The sequence below is a fragment of the Opisthocomus hoazin genome, chromosome 1, assembly GCF_030867145.1.
Source record: "Opisthocomus hoazin isolate bOpiHoa1 chromosome 1, bOpiHoa1.hap1, whole genome shotgun sequence".
In the NCBI taxonomy this organism is placed as follows: Eukaryota; Metazoa; Chordata; class Aves; order Opisthocomiformes; family Opisthocomidae; genus Opisthocomus; species Opisthocomus hoazin.
In genome coordinates, this window is record NC_134414.1 from 21656571 (window position 1) to 21675966 (window position 19396).

The 19396-nt window shown below is 42.7% G+C and overlaps 1 protein-coding gene across 1 annotated transcript in view; it reads left to right on the top strand.

The window, feature by feature from the left end:
• The first annotated feature begins 378 nt into the window (after positions 1-378).
• DDX10 (DEAD-box helicase 10) overlaps positions 379-19396 on the top strand; it is a 209288-nt gene continuing 190270 nt past the window's right edge. The window contains exons 1-9 of the mRNA XM_075418487.1: positions 379-612; positions 7563-7623; positions 7848-7978; positions 10097-10255; positions 10707-10827; positions 11899-12088; positions 14275-14401; positions 15629-15791; positions 17360-17444. Of these exons, the coding sequence (XP_075274602.1) occupies positions 427-612; positions 7563-7623; positions 7848-7978; positions 10097-10255; positions 10707-10827; positions 11899-12088; positions 14275-14401; positions 15629-15791; positions 17360-17444 (1223 nt within the window). The 5' untranslated portion in view covers positions 379-426. The remainder of the gene's footprint in view (positions 613-7562; positions 7624-7847; positions 7979-10096; positions 10256-10706; positions 10828-11898; positions 12089-14274; positions 14402-15628; positions 15792-17359; positions 17445-19396) is intronic.

Below are 19396 nucleotides of genomic sequence, written 5' to 3' on the forward strand. Positions count from 1 at the left end.
TTCCCTCTCTTTTTTTTTTTTTTTCTTTCTAGTCTATATCACTGAGCACATCTGTGCATCCTGCGCCAAGAGCTCATTTTCTTCGCAGTTTTTCAAGTCTTGGGCAACCTCCCGACCTTCCCAAGGGCCGGGAACGCCCCTGGCGCCCGAGCCGAGCCGAGCCGAGCCGAGCCGAGCCGAGCCGAGCGAAGCCGAGCCGAGCCGAGCCGAGCCGAGCCGAGCCGAGCCGAGCCGAGCCGAGCCGAGCCGAGCCGAGCCGAGCCGAGCCGAGCCGAGCCGAGCCGCCCCGCCCCGCCCCGCCCCGAGCCTCCCCGCCCCGCCTCGCCCCGAGCCCTCCCCCGCCGGCGCGTGCGGCTGACGCGCTCCGGCTGCGCCCGGCCCCGCCCCCGGCAGCGGTGTGTGTCCCACGCGGGGTGGCGGGGAAGCATGGGCCGGGATGGCGGCGGCGGGGGGAGCCCCGGAGAGGTGGACCCGGTGCGCAACTTCGAGCGCTGGAAGAAGCGGTACACCCGGCGGACGAAGTGGCTGCGGCAGCAGCGGCAGCAGCGGAAGCGGCCCAAGTGGCAGGTGGAGCGGGAGGGCATCGGGCGCCTGGTGCAGCGCTACGCCGAGGTACGGCGGGGGGGGGGGGGGCGGTAACAGCCGCCCCCGTGGTTCTGGTGGGCGGGGCGGCTGTGGGCAGGCGGCGGAGCCGGGGGTGGTGAGTCCCTGCGGGGGTGGGGGGGTTGGTTGGAGCAGATGGTGGGGACGCTGGTCACCAGCGGGAATCGGCCCTTCTGCCCGGGCAGCACGGGTGTCCCGCGGTTGGAGGCCAGCAGGAACAGGGAGGTGATCGTGCCCCTGTACTGGGCACTGGTGAGGCCGCACCTGGAGTACTGTGTTCAGTTTTGGGCCCCTCACTACAAGAAGGACATTGAGGTGCTGGAGCATGCCCAGAGAAGGGCAATGAGGCTGGTGAGGGGTCTAGAGAACAAGTCCTATGAGGAGCGGCTGAGGGAGATGGGGCTGTTTAGTCTGGAGAAAAGGAAGCTGAGGGGGGGACCTTATTGCTCTCTACAACTACCTGAAAGGAGGTTGTAGTGAGGCAGGTGTTGGTCTCTTCTCCCAGGTAACTAGTGACAGGACGAGAGGCAGTAGGCTCAAGTTGCGTCAAGGGAGGTTTAGATTGATATTGGGAAAAATTTCTTTAGTGAAAGAGTGTTCAGGCATGGGAACAGGCTGCCCAGGGAGGTGGTGCAGTCCCCATCCCTGGAGGTGTTTAAGAAGTGTGTAGATGTGGCACTTCAGGGCGTGGTTTAGCAGGCATGGTGGTGTTGGGTTGATGGTTGGACTTGATGGTCTTAGAGGTCTGTTGGACTTGATGGTCTTAGAGGTCTTTTCCAACCTATGATTCTGTGAGATGGAACACATGGGACACGTTTGTCTCCATGGAAGGTGCCCTACAGGAGGCAAACATTGCGCTGGGAGAGCGTGTTGTTTAACCTCAGGTCAGGAAGTCAGCATTTGAACATTAGAGCCAGGGTCAGTGGTGGTGGTTCTGTCACGCAGATCCCCTTGAATTCGCCGGGGAGATGGCTGGCTGGTGAGCCGCACTGGTCAGTGGAAAGCGTGTAATTGCGAATAACGGCTGCGGTGCCCTCTGCCTGTGGTGCTGCTCCGTGTCCCACCAACTGTTGCTGAATTTGCAGCCACTGGTGCGGAGGAGTGTGGCAGTTGTACTTGGGTACGCGGCGCTCAGCGTAGCTGGTGGTGGAGACCTTTTGGTGGTTGTAATTTGGCTGAGCAGAAAGTAATGACAGGCGTATAGAAGAATCATGTCTGTTGCTATAAAGAGTTCATGATAGCTCCTTTGATTAAGATTCAGCAAGTCAGTATTCTGAAGCTTCACACGGTCATTGGCTTTACTGGTTTGAAAGCAAATGTTATGCTTCCAAAGATGGTCAAATCAGTGTTTTGAATGACAGATTGTTTCTCAGGGGAAAAAATGGGCTTGCCGTTAGTTGTTTTTATGATAAAAATTAAAGGTGGTAACTACATAAATGATAAATACTTTTATTGTGGATGAATTTTGCAGTAACTTGTTTTGGCAATATCTTTCTACTCACTGTAGAAATAGAGGACTTAGATGCTGTCTGAAAGCAGACTGCCTGAATTGTTAGAAGCTTGTGTTTTTCCGAGTGGGATGACCACGGGCGGATATGTGTGTTTCACTATGGAATGAAAAACCTTCTACATTACCACAGCACTGTTGGACTTGTTGTAACCTAGACTTAGATGGTTGCCTCTGCATGGTCTCTGTAGGGTGCATGAGCAAGAGAGAGTTAAAGCAACTTGGCAAAGGCTATCTACATAGTTTATGAACTCTCTGCACCAATACCAAATCACAGTATATCTACAATAGATTGCTTTGCATTTCTGTGTATTTGAACACAGACAGAGAGATGTGTAGTGAAATTAATTTTGCATGTTGTCAGGCCCTAATAGTTTCTACATTTGATAATAGCTTGCGTTTACTTGATAATGCCATATGCGAATTAGGCTGCTGTGTTACCTTGGGGTACTATGGCAATATCTAGCTATTCCCCCTTCTCTGTCTCTTGTTTTAGAGTCCCATCACTGGTGATTTAATACTCCCAGCAGCAGTCTTGTAGATAAAGTGGTCAAGTTCAGGGGATAGCTTTTCTTCTAATGCAGTTGACACCTGTGCAGAAGCTAAAGTAGTGTGTTTCTCCCGTGTACTGAAATTATATGTATATACCATGGGTGTATTGAGAGGCAGGAACGGGATCACCAGAATCGTCAGCTGGGGGAAGATGCTGGCTTTACAGCCTCTTCATCTGTGAGACTGAATGGCCAAACATGACCCCTGTTCACCTGTCATTTGCCCTTAGAGTGCATTGTCTGTAATTTCCAGTGTGAGAATGACTGCAATGGATAATCAGGATGAAATTAAGCAATAATGAAGAGATAACCAAGATACTTTGTTACTGGATTTTTTTTTGTCGTTTGTTGACGTGTGATGGTGGATGTGTGGCAGCAGAGATGGAAAAAGTGAAATTTAGTTCCAGTGTGTCCAAATCATGGGACCGTTTTGTGTGTTACATATTCATAGATGATCTGTTATCTGTTGATCCAGTGACTTTGTCTAGCTGTAAGGCTGTTGATGAACATTTACTTCTCCATCCAGTTGTGCTCATGAAAAGCATTAACAGCTACCTGACGTGCTGGGGAGCTGTTTGTGTAAACTCTTTCTAGTGTGCTTTGTGTCAAATTAGATGAGACTACCATTTGAAAAGAGCTAGATGCTCTCGCATAGAACAGATTGGAGAGAGCTCACAAGTACGGATTCCCAGCAGATTAGAGGAGGTAACAACTTCCAGCAGGAAAACAAACTAAGTAGAAGTTGGTGGTGTTTTCCACTGGTACATGTAGATATGGAATAGATCATAGAATGCTTTGGGTTGGAACGGACCTTTAGAGGTCATCTAGCCCAACCCCCCTGCAGTGAGCAGGGACGTCTTCAACTCGATCAGTTGCTCAGAGCCCCGTCCAACCTGGCCTTGAATGTTTCCAGGGATGGGGTATCTACCACCTCTCTGGGCAACCTGTGCCAGTGTTTCATCACCCTTATTGTGAAAAGACACCTTCCTTATATCTAGTCCAATAGATAATAATTGATTGCTTGTATTCTTTTTTGATGTAAGACACTTTTCTCTCATGTAGGCATCCTGTTTTCCTATGTGGACAGTCTTTTGCTTGAAATTAAACTGAGACTGTATGCATCACTGAGTTGTGATCCTTTAGCATGCAAAAGACGACGACTGGGAATTAGCCTGATATGCAATATTGCATATGATATATAATGTCTTCAAATTTGTCAACCAAATTTGGAAACATTTATTAGAAATTCTGGTTTGTGAAAGTCAAAAAAAGACTTTTTATGGTAATTTCTGATAGGAGTTCTTCCCCCCTCCCAGGAATGTGCTAGCTCAAAGTATGTGCTCCTTAGCACAAGTAGGTTTTATAAAAATATTTCAACTTTAAGATTTCTAAGTAATGTTTGACAAAAGTTTAATTGCTCTGCTAGGACACAGTGAAAGTTTGAAAACTACCTTGCAAGAGCTTTGTCTTGAAGTATGTCAAAAGTGGGTTCTAATGAGGGTGTTTATTACCTTTTATCTAGAGTTCAAATTCATGCATTAAATTACTTTTCTTGTTTTTACTAGTGAGAACTAGACTGAAAAGAGTAGTGTTGTGATCTAGGTGCTTTAAACACATATCAGCCCTCAGGAAAAGAATAGTTTAGTTTTCTGTGATAGGCAGAGCCTGCAGAAGGATTGGTGCTTCAAGGAGATATAAGGGTGCTCTGACAGCTCAGTAGCTCTTCATTTGAGGCCTTCTCTGGAATTTTTATCACCAGTTGTCAGAACATCTGAGGACCATTTTGCTTGGTCCCTGTGTTGGGAGATTTCTGTTCAGCAGTCTATTAGAGATAAACGGTACCTGTTAAAAGTGCACAAGTTCTTTAAGCTCTCAGTTTGACATTTGGAAATCTCAGTTTATGGGTGCTAGACAGTATGAATTCAAATCTGTGTAGTCTACCTTCCTCTTCAGCTGCTTAGGCTTTACAGATGTCATAGTCCCCCCCCCCCCCCCCCCCCCATGAGTTCTGTGGTTTTTTTTCTGTCCTGCTGCTGTTGTTTCTTTTGAACTTTGCTAGCGGCTATCTGCATTATGTGATGATCTTCTATCAGCTAGAACAGACTTGAAAGTATTATGTTTTTCTTAAGATCTCTACTTGACATCTCAACATTTTTGTAAAGCATTCATCCAACCCATGGACTCAAACACATGCTCTTGGGGGTTTTGTGTGTGTGTGTATAATTAACAGCTCTCAAGTATGCTGTAGAGGCGGATGCATACAGAGAAGTGAAGTAGTAGATGTCAGGATAATGAACTACTTTTTTGGTATGTTTTGTACCCTGTAGGACAGCTCTGAAAAATGAAGTATGCCGGGTGCTAGAGGTTGGTGAATCTGGTGAGCTTCAGGACATAGGTGGGCTCTTCTTGTCCCAGTCAGACAGATGTGAGATTGCTGTGGTTCTGGGTCCCCTGGTCCGACCTGCGGTGAGGGTGAGCCTGTACTCCACGGAGGTGCACGTGTGTGCACACACACATGTCCAGACAGACAGACACAGAGCCCTGCATCCATCAGCAGCTGTGCAGGCACGCACACGCAGTGCTACACAGACGTGAACAGCATGGGTGACAGGGACTGTTCCTCTCTGGCTGGTCAGAATTGATGTCCGCTACTCAAATAAGTACCCACACATGGAAAATGGGTCTCACCGGTAGCTGGCATCAGCTTCTCCGTCTGCCCCAGGGCTGGCCCTAGGCCCCAGTTTCCCCAGGTGCTGGCACTGGCACCCTCCAGCCCCTGCAGCTCGTGGTCCCACTCCGGCTGCCGGCACTCGGCTCTCGGGCTGCTGCCCACTCCTCTGGCTGGGAGGTTGCTGGTGGTCTCTCACACGGGCTCAGAAGAGAGGGTGTGCCCACACAGCAGTGTAGAAAGAATGCAAGAGTAAGTATTATTATTAGTAGTTATTAATAGTAGTAGTAATAGTTACTAGGTAAGAATATTTACTAAGACTGCAGGATAGGCTGGGCTGGTGGGGTGCAGAGCTCAGTCAGATGAGCATACAGATGAATCAGATGTTACCAAGGACCAGCTCCTTTTATCCCCTTTTGCCTCTGTTTTCTCACGCTGGTTCCTCCCCAGTCCACCTTGATCCCTCCCTTTCCCTGCCTTTGATCCTTCCCCTAAACACCCAATGATAAGTCTTGCACATTCCCACAGCCCCACTAAAACCAAGCAGCCATGCAACATCCCCAAATGCTTTTCCCCTGCAGCCCCCATGAGCCCCTCTCCCTGCAGGCACTGACCCCCGCCAGTCTGCAGGGCCTTCTGGGGAGGCGGTGGCCCCGTGGGGTTCACCCGGGGACTGTGGGCTGACCCCTCTCCTCCAATGGTCCCTGGGAGCAGCTGGATCGGGGTGCTTTATCGCCATGTGCAGTGATGACGTTATCAGGGCTCCTTCCCCGGCGTCGTTCCACTGATTCTTGTGGGGTCGTTGAGTTCACAGTTATTAATCTTTAATCACATACCCTAACGCTAAATATAGGTACAGTCAAAGTGGAAAAGTGAGGTGGTGGAGAAATGTGTTTCTTGTCTGGAGCTATTTCCCCAAGCATTTGTTTACCAGGCCTTTACCCTGCGGAACACTGACCTGCTTTTGTGATGTGTGATCTCATTCAGCAGCCGGAATACCTTCATCCTCATTGCTTCAAGGGATCTGGAAATACGGACAGGAAGGGGCAGCTTGGCTTTTGTAAGGCTGTATAGGCTGTAGGCAGGCTGCCAGCAGTGTCTGCACGTGGTGCTTGCAGGTGAAGGGGTCGGCCTTTACCGATAGGAGCCATAAGGGTTAAATTGTTACAAGTGCAAGTGAGCTTCTCTTTCTCAGGAAGATAAGGGCTGTGTACTTTGCAGCATGATGATGTTTTATTCTTAAGCCATAATGGTTAATGGTTAAAAAAAGAAGGGAGGTAAGAGCTCAGAGTGATCACTTTTATGGGATGTGACTATTATTACTCCATTTGCAGTAGCCTCCAAAGCCAAACTGGTCCTCTGTGAGTATTCCCAGGAAAATGAATTTGTGCTTAGTGTTCATGAATTATAAACTCAGTGCTTGTTGCAGCCACACAGAAATATGAAATAACTGGCTAGTTACGTGTTTTGCCATACGTATTTTATTATAATCTCTGTTGGTAGTTAGTCTGACTGGGACAGTTTGAGAGAAAAAGGCTACAGAAGTTCTGATTTTAGAGATACTGTATGTGAAATGCGTAGCGTGAGTTTTAATTGCGAGTTCTGTCTGGGGCTTGTGGCGCTTGCATACCACAGTATCTTTTTAAAATGTGATCCTCCCTGCCTGCCTTCTTCCCCTGCCTCCCTCCCTCCAGTTTTGGACATCCCAATAAGAAAAACACATCAGTAAAGTGGATCCGGTTCAGTGGAGGGCCACCGAGGGGGTAGGGCTGGAGTACTTGCCCTGTGAGGAGAGGCTGGGGGAGCTGGGCTTGGTCAGCCTGAAGCAGGTGTGACTTTGGGGTTGGGATGAGGACCTTACAGAAGCCCTCAGTGTCTGTGGGAAGATGATCTAGGAGATGGAGCAGGGCAGAAGGATTAGAGACAACAGGCATAAGTTGAAAGAAGAGAGGCTCAGCCTGGAACACGTTTTGCCCCTGAGGACAGTCAGGCAGAAGCACAGGTTGCCCAGAGGGGCTGTCCAGTCTCTGTCCTTGCATGACTGGACTGGACTGGATGAAGCCCTGAGCAGCCCAGTCTGACCTCAGAGCCGACCTGCTGTGAGCAGGAGGATGGAGCAGAGACCTCTTAAGGCCCTTTTCAGCGTCAGTTGTTCTGTGATTTCATGGTGGTCTGAGTTAATTTCTCTGTTGTGCTGAGATTGTAAGCACTGATTAAACTTACTTTGTTTCAGATAAATGCAAGTGAAATTCAGAGATTTTCAGACTTTCCATTGTCAAAGAAAACCCTAGAAGGTAAGTATAAAAGTTTTCTTTGGAAAGTATTTTGAGTAAAAATGAACGTATTAATCTTCATCTGAAAAATTTTTTGCTTTAAACTTAAGTTTTAGGTAAGTATTACCATGTACAGTGTTTGCTAAAAGGGTGAATACAGCTCTGGGCAAGACAAAAATAATTTTTTTTTTTTTCTTCCCCCCCTTCCCACGTCCTCTCTTCTCTTCCCACACTACAAATACTAGGACTTCAGGAAGCTCAGTACCGCATGGTAACAGAGATACAGAGGCAAACCATAGGTTTGGCTTTACAAGGTAAAGATGTACTTGGAGCTGCGAAGACTGGATCAGGCAAAACTTTGGCTTTTCTTGTCCCCGTAAGTAATTTACATCCTTCCATATGTACCTAAACCAAGTTATCCAGGAAGTATTGGATGTCAGACAGCTTATGTTTGATCCTGGGAGAAGGGTTGTAATTCAGCTGATCTGGATGTTCCAAGAAATCCAAGATACACGTTTAATAAAGCTGCTTGAAGTTCTGCAAGAGTTATATTCTTGACCCTAGGAATATTCTGACACTTAGAAATTCCATTTTGATCCTTATGTTAGTAGTGATTTAGGAAGTGCTTTGTTTTTCTCTCAGGAATCTGTTTTCTGTGTGCAACTCTAGTTGTTGGCTTGTTTTAAAATTTGAAAACTAAGTGTGTGGAATAGAATGGTGAAATTTCTTCAGTTCCTTAGACTTTTTAGATGGGTGGTTTTCACCTTTTAAAATTTTAGGATTTGGACTTTATGTAGCAAACTTAAGCTTCCTGATAGTGGACTTCCATTTCCTTTTTGTCTTTTGTGAACTCCTTAGAAATCACTTCCAGGTGCCAGCGGGAAAACAGGATGAAAACTCGTCATGGGGTTTGAGTGTTTTACTCAAGACATCATGCCCTGCGCTACATTTCTGCAAGTTGAAAGTATAATTGAGAAGTTTATTTGCTTAAAGTGCACATATAAGTGGATACAAACCCCATCATGTTATGATTAGATAAAGGGAAAAAGAAACGTTTTGATTATGTTTGGGTTTTTTTTAGGGTTAAACATTACTTGCATTTTTGTGAACATAAATTTCTTTGGAGCCTATTCTGTCAGCTACTGTGGGAATAGTAGTAGGTGTTTTGCATACCCTCTGTAGTTGAGAAGATTTATTCTTTGTGCCTTTTTTTAAATTTATTTTTTATTAGTAAAGGAAAAAAAAGTAGATGCTACAAAATATAGTCTTGTGAACTTAAGAAACAAAAGTGAGATTGCTCTATTAGTTAATCTAGGATTAGAAATACTTTGTTTTACAAACCTTATTTGAAAACAGTTTTAGGGGAGGTAAGTGATAGAGGAGCTGGAGGGATGAAGAGTGGAAAAAAATTAATTGTACAAGGATGCTTAACAGCCTTCAGAATTTCAGAACGCTTGAAGTATTCATACCTATGAAATCTTTATGTTAGGGTGAGCTGACTAAGACAGTCTTTCTGCGGTATAAGTTTGTAAGAGGATGAATAATCCTGGTCTGGGGTGTATGGCAACTTTAGTTGGAATGCTCTGTATACAGCATGTATGGGTAGTACTGCTTCAAGCCTATGACCAGAATTAGAGCTGCAATAATTGGCTTTCTTCTAGTTCACAGAATCACAGAATGTTCGGGGTTGGAAGGCACCTCCGTGGATCGCCTAGTCCATCCCCCCTGACGAAGCAGGGTCACCTACAGCAGGCTGCACAGGACCTTGTCCAGGCGGGTTTTGAGTATCTCTAGAGAAGGAGACTCCACAACCCCTCTGGGCAACCTGTTCCAGGGCTCCATCACCCTCAGAGTGAAGAAGTTCTTCCTCATGTTCAGATGGCAGAGTAGAAGGGGAGGAGAACCTCCCTCGACCTGCTGGCCACACTCTTCTTAATGCACCCCAGGATCCCATTGGCCTTCTTGGCAGAAAGGGCACACTGCTGGCTCATGGTCAACCTGTTGTCCACCAGCACTCCCAGGTCCCTCTCCGCAGAGCTGCTCTCCAGCAGCTCATAATAGTTGCTCATTCTGTTTCTGGTTCCCACAAAACCCTATGAGCAGGGAAGTTCCTCATGGATTTCTACATCTGATTTCTGTTCTCGTACAAATGATTAAGGCTTAATTTCCAGAATGTAGCAGAGTAGGATTAGTTGTACAGTAAAATGTTAAGGATTTACCACCCGTTACTGTCTGTCATAGACTAGTACTGGGGAACTTTGCTTCACCAAGTATCATTACAATCAGTTAGAACTGATATATAATCAAACTGTGTAAAATGTATGCTGATGTTTCTTGAAGTCATGATTTTAATTAGTATGGCTTTATCTTAATATGTATGGCTTTATCTTGATTAGTATGGCTTTATCTTTAAATGACACTGTTTGTTAAATTTGTTGTTGTTACATGTTTTACTTCTGAGATATTTATAATGAGAATGTGGTATTTTTTTCAGGCTTTGGAACTCTTGTATCGCCATCAGTGGACTTCAGCTGATGGGTTGGGAGTTTTGATAATATCGCCTACCCGGGAACTGGCATATCAAACCTTTAAGGTTCTGCGTAAAGTGGGAAGAAATCATGAGTTTTCAGCTGGCCTCATCATTGGAGGAAAGGTGTGTCCTCTCTTGGAGTCTGCTGTATGGAAGCATAAATGAGTGCTATATTAAGTGCTGGTTTAGGAAGGAAACCCTGGAAATAAAAATGTCAGAGAAGAGAGTAGTTAATGGGAAACTATCAGTGACCCACTCGTTTTCCTGTCTGTGTATTCTGCGTCTTTTGAAGCTTTTCCATATTTACAGTCTTTCCAGGTTACATGACTGGATGGGCCTTCCTGCTAAGCCTTTCCCAACTATCCTGTTAATTTAGATTATTCTGAAATAGTTTTGGCTCAAGCCACAAGCGTGAGCATGCTGAAGAAATTGTAGTATCTCTGTAGAAAGAGGAAAGCCTGATCCTTGATGGTTCTTTCTAAAAACTATCAGTAGGTTAAGCTGGCCTGACCATCTCTAGTACTGGGCTTCTAGTGTGAAAAACTAGAGCTGAACGGGTTTAACTCCTTTTCAGGATCTGAAAGAAGAGTCTGAAAGAATCCACAATATAAATATGCTAATTTGCACTCCAGGACGGCTTCTGCAGCACATGGATGAAACATCGTATTTCTATGTGTCTGATCTGCAAATGTTGAGTAAGTTCTTTGAGTGCTTGAAAGTACTCAGAAATATTTTGTAACAGTTCATAATTGTGTGGAGCACTTCCTTGGCTAAAAAGTTTATCCTAGTCGTGGTATGTAGATGAAATGGCATTGAAGTTCACACATGCACAAATCAAAAAAGGAAACAACAAAACCCCTTTCTTGTGTGTACTTCTCCCAACTGGTTGCCGAGCATGCCTTCCTTAGGATGATAAGAACAAGTAGGCGAGTTAGTAAGGAACCCAAAACCAAATGTAGTGTCCCACAGAATATTTTAGATCTGTCTTGGCTAACGCTGGCCTTTTCTTTCTGGGACATGATAATTAACTATTTGGAATATCCATTGCAGTGTGTGTGTTTTGGGCCAGTTCTGGAAAACACTTTTCTATGAATTTTAAGACAGATCGCTGCTCCTTTCATTGTTTTGTTAGCATTGTTAACATTGTTTCTTTTCATCCTTCCAACCAGAATGAAAATGTCAGTATAATGAAAAGATTTGCCTGCCTCTAAGAACTGCATAATCTTTTGCCTAGCTTGAGGAACTTAGAAGCAATTAAGAAGCTAATGAAGCTGATAAAATGTGAAATTGTACTTAGAATTGCATTAAATGTAGGCCTTTTTCTTAAAGCTTTGTGCTACTCAGTTTATACCCTGTGTTTTAATGGTAGATTCCACTTAGGTGCAGGGGAGACTGTTTTGTTCTTTCCTGAATAGTACAGCACTGTTTTATATTCCATGCTTTTGTTTCAGTAATAGGACAGGGAGTTTGTAATTTGCAGTCTTTCTGCAAATTGCTGAACTGTTTACTTGAAGTGCTCACCTTTTATGCCTCAGCATGTGAAACTGAGGGCTGTAGTGCATAGACTATGGGAAATGCTATAACTTCTATTGCCATATTTTAAAAAACACATTTTATAGAGTACATTAATATCTAAAGAGAATCCAGTCATACAGAGAAATTAATCTCTGCAATTTAAGTAGCCATGCATTTTTGTACTGTATGGATTTTACTTTTTATAAAAATAAAGCTAAAACCAGATTTTCTCAAACTATTTCTCAATTCAGTTCTTGATGAAGCTGATAGAATTCTAGACATGGGGTTTGCTGACACAATGAATGCAATCATAGAAAATCTACCTAAGAAACGCCAGACCTTGCTTTTTTCCGCAACACAAACAAAATCAGTGAAGGATCTTGCACGTCTGAGCCTGAAAGATCCGGAATATGTTTGGGTTCATGAGAGAGCCAAATTCAGGTATGTTGTGATTTTTTTTTTCTTTTTATTTGTTTTTTTTTTTTTTTTTATTTTTTATTTTTTGAGAGGTGGGGAGAGGTTAAACAGAGAGTTAACTGTTGCTCTGGCTATCAGTTCCCTGAATCAGAAGATGTGCCATGCATTCTCCTTCCTGCAGTGTCTCATCCTGTTGTCTGCCACCCTGAAAGCAAGGAATTTCCAGATAAGAGGGTACCAGTTCTGACTGGTTCACTTCAGAGAGGCTGAACCTGCACTTTCCTTGTGGCTTTTCAGGTAGCTTCGCAGACTGGAATCTTTCTTCCTCATGAGCAAAGCCCCAGAGTGGGTTATAGCCTGGATGGAGTAGTGTCTTCTGAATTGCTTCTTTTTTGTTGTTTGGCTTCCATGCTCTCCTGTGTGTTCATACTTACTGTGGAGAACCACCAGATGTATTGCAAAAATACGGTTCCTCTGTGTGACATGGATAAATCTGGCTTTCCAAGGAAATGCTGCTCTATTGGGAAAGTGCAGAATGACAGTCTTGTTTGTGTATTCAGTATGAGATGCCCAAAGGAAAGCATGTGGCATTAGTCCATATGCAGTAAGTCTTGTGGCTTCCTGATGTGCTGGGTTTAATGTGCACATGAAATAAATTTTTCATGCTCTACAGTTTGGATCAGAATGGGAGGACCATGTGAGAAGTGCAATATGTGGTCTGCCAAGCTCAAAAAATTTAATGTGTGACTGAATGAAAAAAATGTGCATGTTGTCTTTTGGCACGTTTTTTCTTTCAAAAGCTAAGTTAAGGAAAGTATTTAATAATTTGCATTTCTGTGGGTTCTGTCATATATGTGTCAAATTGCTTATGAACGTGTATGATTTTTTTCTGCTCTTCTATGAAGTATGCATATATTTGCATAAGTAAAATGCAGAAGGGTGAAGCACAGTGTTAAAACTGGCTTTCCCAACAGCAAATGAGGAATCATCAGCAAAATGAACAGCAGATTTAGGCTGAATCCTGAGGCAGTTTTAACTATTTGATTTGATTATCTCTGTATTGTACTGCAAATACCTTTTTTTAATCAGTAGTGCTATCAAAGGCATCTTAAATAAGCATGATTGCCTGAAAAAATTGTGTGGTTAATAGCCTCTTAGCAGAAGAGGTTGTACAAACTTAGTATGTAATCTTCATGTTGAGGACCGACTATATATCTGTTTCACAGATCTCACATTTTTTTGTGAAGTCTATTTCTAATCACATTTAATTTTTCACTCACTCAAATATTTTTAAAATTAGATAATAAACTGAATAAAAAAAAGGAAAGTATTCATTTGTTTTAGAATTTACTGCTTTAGTATACAATAGGTTGTTGCCTTATGAAAAGTTTCCTCTGAAAGACTTACAAAGCAAAAGTTGCTGTGGCATAATTCAAACTGGCTAGCAGGACTGGAGCGGTGTCTTGTAATTTCATCCTTCCAAGCGGTACCTTTAACACACTAATTTTGAATACCTTTAGTCTGTTTAGGTTGAAGCAGAGGAACTGTGAGAGACGAGCATTTAGATGTATTTCAAGGGCAAATACGCCAAGAAATTTGTAGGGTGTTTTTTTTTTTTTTTTTTTTAGTTTATTTTGTAAAGCATGGAAAGGTGAGTTAAGATGACGATTCAGAGCTTCACAAAGTCACTTTGCATGTCAGGGTGTAATCAGTAGAAGTACATCAGTGCTCTTTTTTTGTGCCTGATTAGGCTGTGCTTTGACATTGCCTTGAGCACAAATGATTTTTTAATAGGACTAATAGACCAAATTGCGTTTAAAGTCAAGGCAATTTGAATGTCGCTGCTTAGACATGGAAAGAGTTTGACTTGCTGGTAGTAAATGAATTTAGAAGTAATGTCAAAAGTCGTCCCCTCCTCCCCACTGACTTTTAGTGAGGAAATTGATTCATCTTTCAAAAGCAACTTTCAAGTGGAGCTGCTGAGGCTTGTTCCTCAAAGTAGGAGAACTTTCCAGCTTGAATTCTTTTTTCTTTTTTTTTTCCTTCTGGTTTTTCTAGGTATTTGTCAGACAGTCTTGACTTAGAAGAAAGGTCAGGCAGCTTTGTAGATGTTGTATGCTTATGTATTCTCTCTCTTCTTTTCTTTCTCATTTTAATGTTATCGGAACTAACAGTAACTGTACTTTTGGGTTGGTGTTTTTTTTTTTTAGTACCCCAGCAACTTTGGATCAGAACTACGTTGTTTGTGAGCTTCAGCAAAAAGTAAACGTGTTATACTCTTTCCTGAGAAGTCACTTGAAAAAGAAGAGCATTGTGTTTTTTGCAAGCTGTAAAGAGGTATGGCTGTTCCCCCTGCTTCCCCCACAGCATTTTAAAACTGTTAAGATAGTTATGTAGATGTCGAGGCACCAGAGAGGTGAGATTCTGGACTAGTTTGCAGCAGGAAACTGGGGGAGAAACTAAGCATCACCTGCTCCTGTAGGCATGTCATGCAGGGCCTGGCTGCCGGGAAGCTCAGCTACCCAGGCTTGATGCGGGATTGTCCTGGAGACCTCGGTGTACTCAGCCATTTTTGTGCTCTGCTGTTAAAATGAATGCTAAATGTTATGTTGCTAAGGGCCAGCTATTTCAGTTTAGTCGGGTTACAGAGTATTTTAATAGTTGTACCTACTTTCTTTACAAACTTTAAAATCTGCCTTTAGAAGAAATGACAGTTGTAAAATAGTGCAGGGAAAGTTTTTTTCTTGTGGTTATGTAGAAAGTAATCCTCCAGATATCTACTTGTATAGATGTTCTGGGACTATTCTGCTGAAGTTATTTGTATGTGTTTGTATGGCATAGGTACTTATGCCTGTAACTACTGCATGTGTTGAATATTTTACAACATGCAGTGGTGTAGTAAATATTCATTGCGGTTCTTCCACTTGTGCAAGAGGTTGACAATATTTTTGTTGCTCTGCAGTTGGCTGGTGAGAACAGTGAGGTGGTAGGCTTAGTTGTACAGAAATCCTCTGAGCTGCAGCTGTCGCTGCAAGATATGCAGCTTCTGTAACTATTTTATTAAAAAAATATTAGATAGCTGCCTGCTATAACAAATAATGCTGCATCATGGCACTGTACGTGAGATTAAACATACTGCTTTTATAAGAGAACCTGTTGAAGCTTGAAATAGTGAACCAAGACTGTCTAGACTGTTTTGAGTGCAAGCATAAGACACTCCACCCCTCCAGTACTGTCTAAAAGCAGTGCTTCTGATGGACTCTTGATACTTCGGTCCCTTGCATATAGCCAGACATAGTCATGTCCCAAGTCATGCTTGCTGTTATCTACTCTGGTTCCTTTTAGGAACTGGCACCAAAAGGCATACCAGCCTTCTGGCACAGTTAATTTCCTCTTTCAGTAGCTGGACCTATGACAAAGTCTCAAAATAGCATTGCTTGTCTCTGACGTGGAGAGAAGTACATTTTATTTGATGTGCTAAGTTAGTTTCTCTATACTGGATATGATCTTAACAAATTTAACACTGCATGGTAAATTTTTTTTTCCTCATGATTTGTTGGGTAGGTCCAGTATCTATTCAGAGTGTTCTGTAAGCTTCAGCCTGGTCTTCCTGTCCTGGCGCTCCATGGCAAGCAGCATCAGATGAAGAGAATGGAAGTCTACACTTGTTTTGTTCGGAAAAAGGCAGCAGTACTTTTCGCTACAGATCTTGCAGCTCGTGGCCTGGGTATGTACCCACGGAAGCAATAGTTACTCACAAAGTGATGATTTGACCCTGTTGAGACTTTGTCGGAATTCACGCTCTGAAGACCAACTTGATTTGTAAGAAATGAAGCTGTAGTTTGCTTAGAGCTCATTAGGGTGTCTCAGAAGAGATACCCTTCTTAGAGTTCTGCCATTTCCTTACTGAAGAGGCCCTCTTCATTTGTGCTTATTTTTTATTTTTGTTCTAGAAGGACGTATTATGTTATCACTAGTTTTGTAACGGCATGTGTTAGTGAGGTAGTCAGTGGAAGCTGTCTTGTTTTTTTAAGTCTGTAGAAAATCTATTTTTTCCAGCCATGTTCTATGATGAATATCTGGAACAAGAGAAAATAGAAATAGTGATGTATATGCTTACCACATGCCTTAAAGCAAGATTTCAGCAGGTTTAAGTATTTCTGATGTGCCTGTATCCTGTGGATTATTCCAAAGGGTATGAAACATTGCTAACCTACTAGTTTGTGTAAATGAAAACCTGAAGAAATTTTAATGTCTGAGCTATGAATGACATTATAGGGCTGTATTCTTAAGGAGGCAAAAAAATAGATGAGGGAATAAGCAAGAACATTTATAGGACCTGTTTTGGCTTGAGTTTTTTTCCTCTGGTCATTACCTGCTGAATTATGATTTACTACTTTATATTTTCTGTGGATGCTTTGGACTTTTTTTTTTCCTTAGTACTTGGAGGCGTTTAAGTATGACACAAGACTGTTTTCAGGGTCTACTTGCTGTTCTCTCAGACAGCAAACTCCATTGTCCAAAATGCAAGGTTTTGTTAGTAGTCTACAAAAGGAAGGAAGGTGCTTGGAAAACTGAAGGCAGAAATGAAGACTGTTTGTCATACTTTCTACACTGCTAAAATCTCACTAGTGAGGATCTAATGTGGGTGTGGTTGTTCAGGTTTAGAGTGTAGGTATAGTTGTGAAATACAGGGTCGCTACAGATGCGGTCAGCACAAACTTAAGCCAGTGCAAGTGTGCTGCTGCCGGCTGAAGTTAGAAAATGCTTATTAATAGTGCCATTCACATTCAATGGTGGCTTCTTTGTCAGGCTTGGTCACCCTCTCCCATCTTTGAGCAGGACTATGATACTCTGGATGGACAGCACAAGTAGTGCTGTCTTGCCACAGCTAACTTCAAACCCCAGTGGTGTAGGATACTGATACTGTAGGTGAAAAGTGTGTCAGATATTGTTGCTGAATTATTAAATGTAGTGCTGTTTTACCATCTGTGTGGCACAAAGCATGTCTTTTCCTGTCAAGTGTGAAATTATGTTCCATTCAGTGCACTGTCATAATGTAGGAAATGAAGACACCATTAATTTTAGCTTTCTTTGAAGAGGATGATTGTTTATGATATGCTAATACATGCAATTAATTTTATTTTCATTTCAGAGGTTGTACCCAGTGTCTGTAAATTGGTCTAAATGATGGTTCTTAAAAGAATTAATGCTCCAAAATAATATACTGCTCCCAAATAGGAGGATTTTGAGTACAATGAGCTTAAATTTTGGCTTCTTTTTGTCTTCACACAGATTTTCCAGCAGTGAACTGGGTTGTTCAGTTTGATTGTCCAGAAGATGCAAATACGTACATCCACAGAGTGGGAAGAACAGCCAGGTTTGTATTCACTTTTCATTAATATTTTAACGTTTCAAACTAGATCACTATGGGGACAGGTAATGGGCTAAAGACGTCCTTGAAAAATTCAAGAGGTCGATTAGAAAGAAAGAAAGGCTATTATCACCAGGAGACCCTTTTGATTACTGAAGAGTAATGATTTGACTTAATAATTTCTTAGTGAGCTTCAGAGATACCTTACAGCAGACAGAAAAGACATGCCCAGTTGTTTAATCTGATTGGGGAAGATTAGTAGTGAGGAAGCACAAATCTTCTTTTGAATTTGGCAAGAATACCTGCACGGTTAAGTTGAGCATGATTGTGGTTGAAGAGCTTGTTTTGCCTCTGCCATTTATAGATAAATAAGGCTTTAGACTGTGGATCCAGTTTCTTTGTGTCATTGAAGACTATTCAGAAGAATGGAAGTAATGCTTCCTTAATGCTTCCTTATTTTAGTTTGGGGAAGAAGGAATCAAATAGCGTTAATTACAGATTAAATGTCTTATTTTCTAAGTCTTTTGTATAATTATATTCTCAGGGAGAGCTTTAGTTAAAATATTTGTGGCTAAGCCTTTATGATGGAAGGGAATTACCCAGATACACTGTTGAAAACCTAGTCCTTAATGTCCGAAGTAGATTTTTAAGAGACACAGGAGTCGTTATTGTGTATAATTCAGTACATCAAAAACCTTATGTAATTGTCTGAAGACCTAGTATTGTATCTTGTACATAATTTAATTTTCTTGTAGTAGGGTTTGCAATATAGGCAGTTATCAAACCTAATAATAGAACAGCTTTTTAGAATGAGACTTCTGTACTACAGGAGTTTGAAATCTGTCTTTCTGGATCAGATGGCATTAAATTTTGGTGACTGTAATAGGAGTGTGTACTTCCAGCCCTCTTTCAGAATGTGGAAGTTCTAGCCATGCTTTCATTGTAATTGGTAACATTTCTGCCCCATTCTTTCCTGTGTCCTCCGTTTCCCTGTCTAGCTGTTATAATAGAAGGGAATAATACATTTTTAAATGCTTTTGGAAAGAAACTGTCTATGAACAAAATCAATGAATATTATATATAAATAGATAAAACATGTAGTTATTTGGCAAAACTAAAATCTAGATGTAATCTCATGCATCCTAACTGAGAGAAAAGCATATAGGCTTCATCAGAATTCTGTGGGTTTGGGGTCCGTGTCCCGCCCCCCCCCCCCCCCCCCCCTTTTTTTTTTTTTTTTTTAAATCCTGTGTGGCTTGCACAGAAGGCTTATAATTTTGTCTTTATGGGATACTGTCATCGTGGAAGGGAAAGCAATGTATTTGGCACTGTTTGATTGGCAGTTTCTGAAAGGCTTGTTGAGCTTTTCCCAAGCTGTATCACCGAGTTAAAGCACCTCCCTGGAGTTACAGTCCTTAGCCTTGTCCCGGTTCTCATTAGGTGCTAAGAAGAGTGATTGTAAGTAGGTTTAGAGAGGGGAAGTGGCTACACAAACCACCCCCTTTTTCCACAGTGCTTGTAATAAAATGTCACTCTGATGAGGGCATCACCCTTGCAACCTTAAGGGTCTGTCTTCAGCGGCCTCTTAAATACAACCTGCTGTGATTGCTCCAGGGACAGATCTGGACAGAAGATTGGGGCAGAGGGTCTGTCCCGCAGGCTCTGCTGGATGCCTGCCCCTTGCTTCACTGGGCTGTCGTTTGCTTTTCCTTTTACGTGAATTTTTTGGTAGCCAGACCTTACTGAAATTGGGAGTACATCTGAGCAAGTTGTTTGAGCGGGCAGGGTGGTGACTGATATTCAAAGCAAATTCCTTCTGTAGGAAAAGCTTTATGGGTATTTTCTGTCTCTTAATCTGACATACACGTCAAGGAAGGTTCTACCTGCACTGGGCTTTCGTTTTGGAGAAACATACAGGCCGTCCCTGTCCTTAAAGTAAAGCAGTCCTGGAAAGTGAT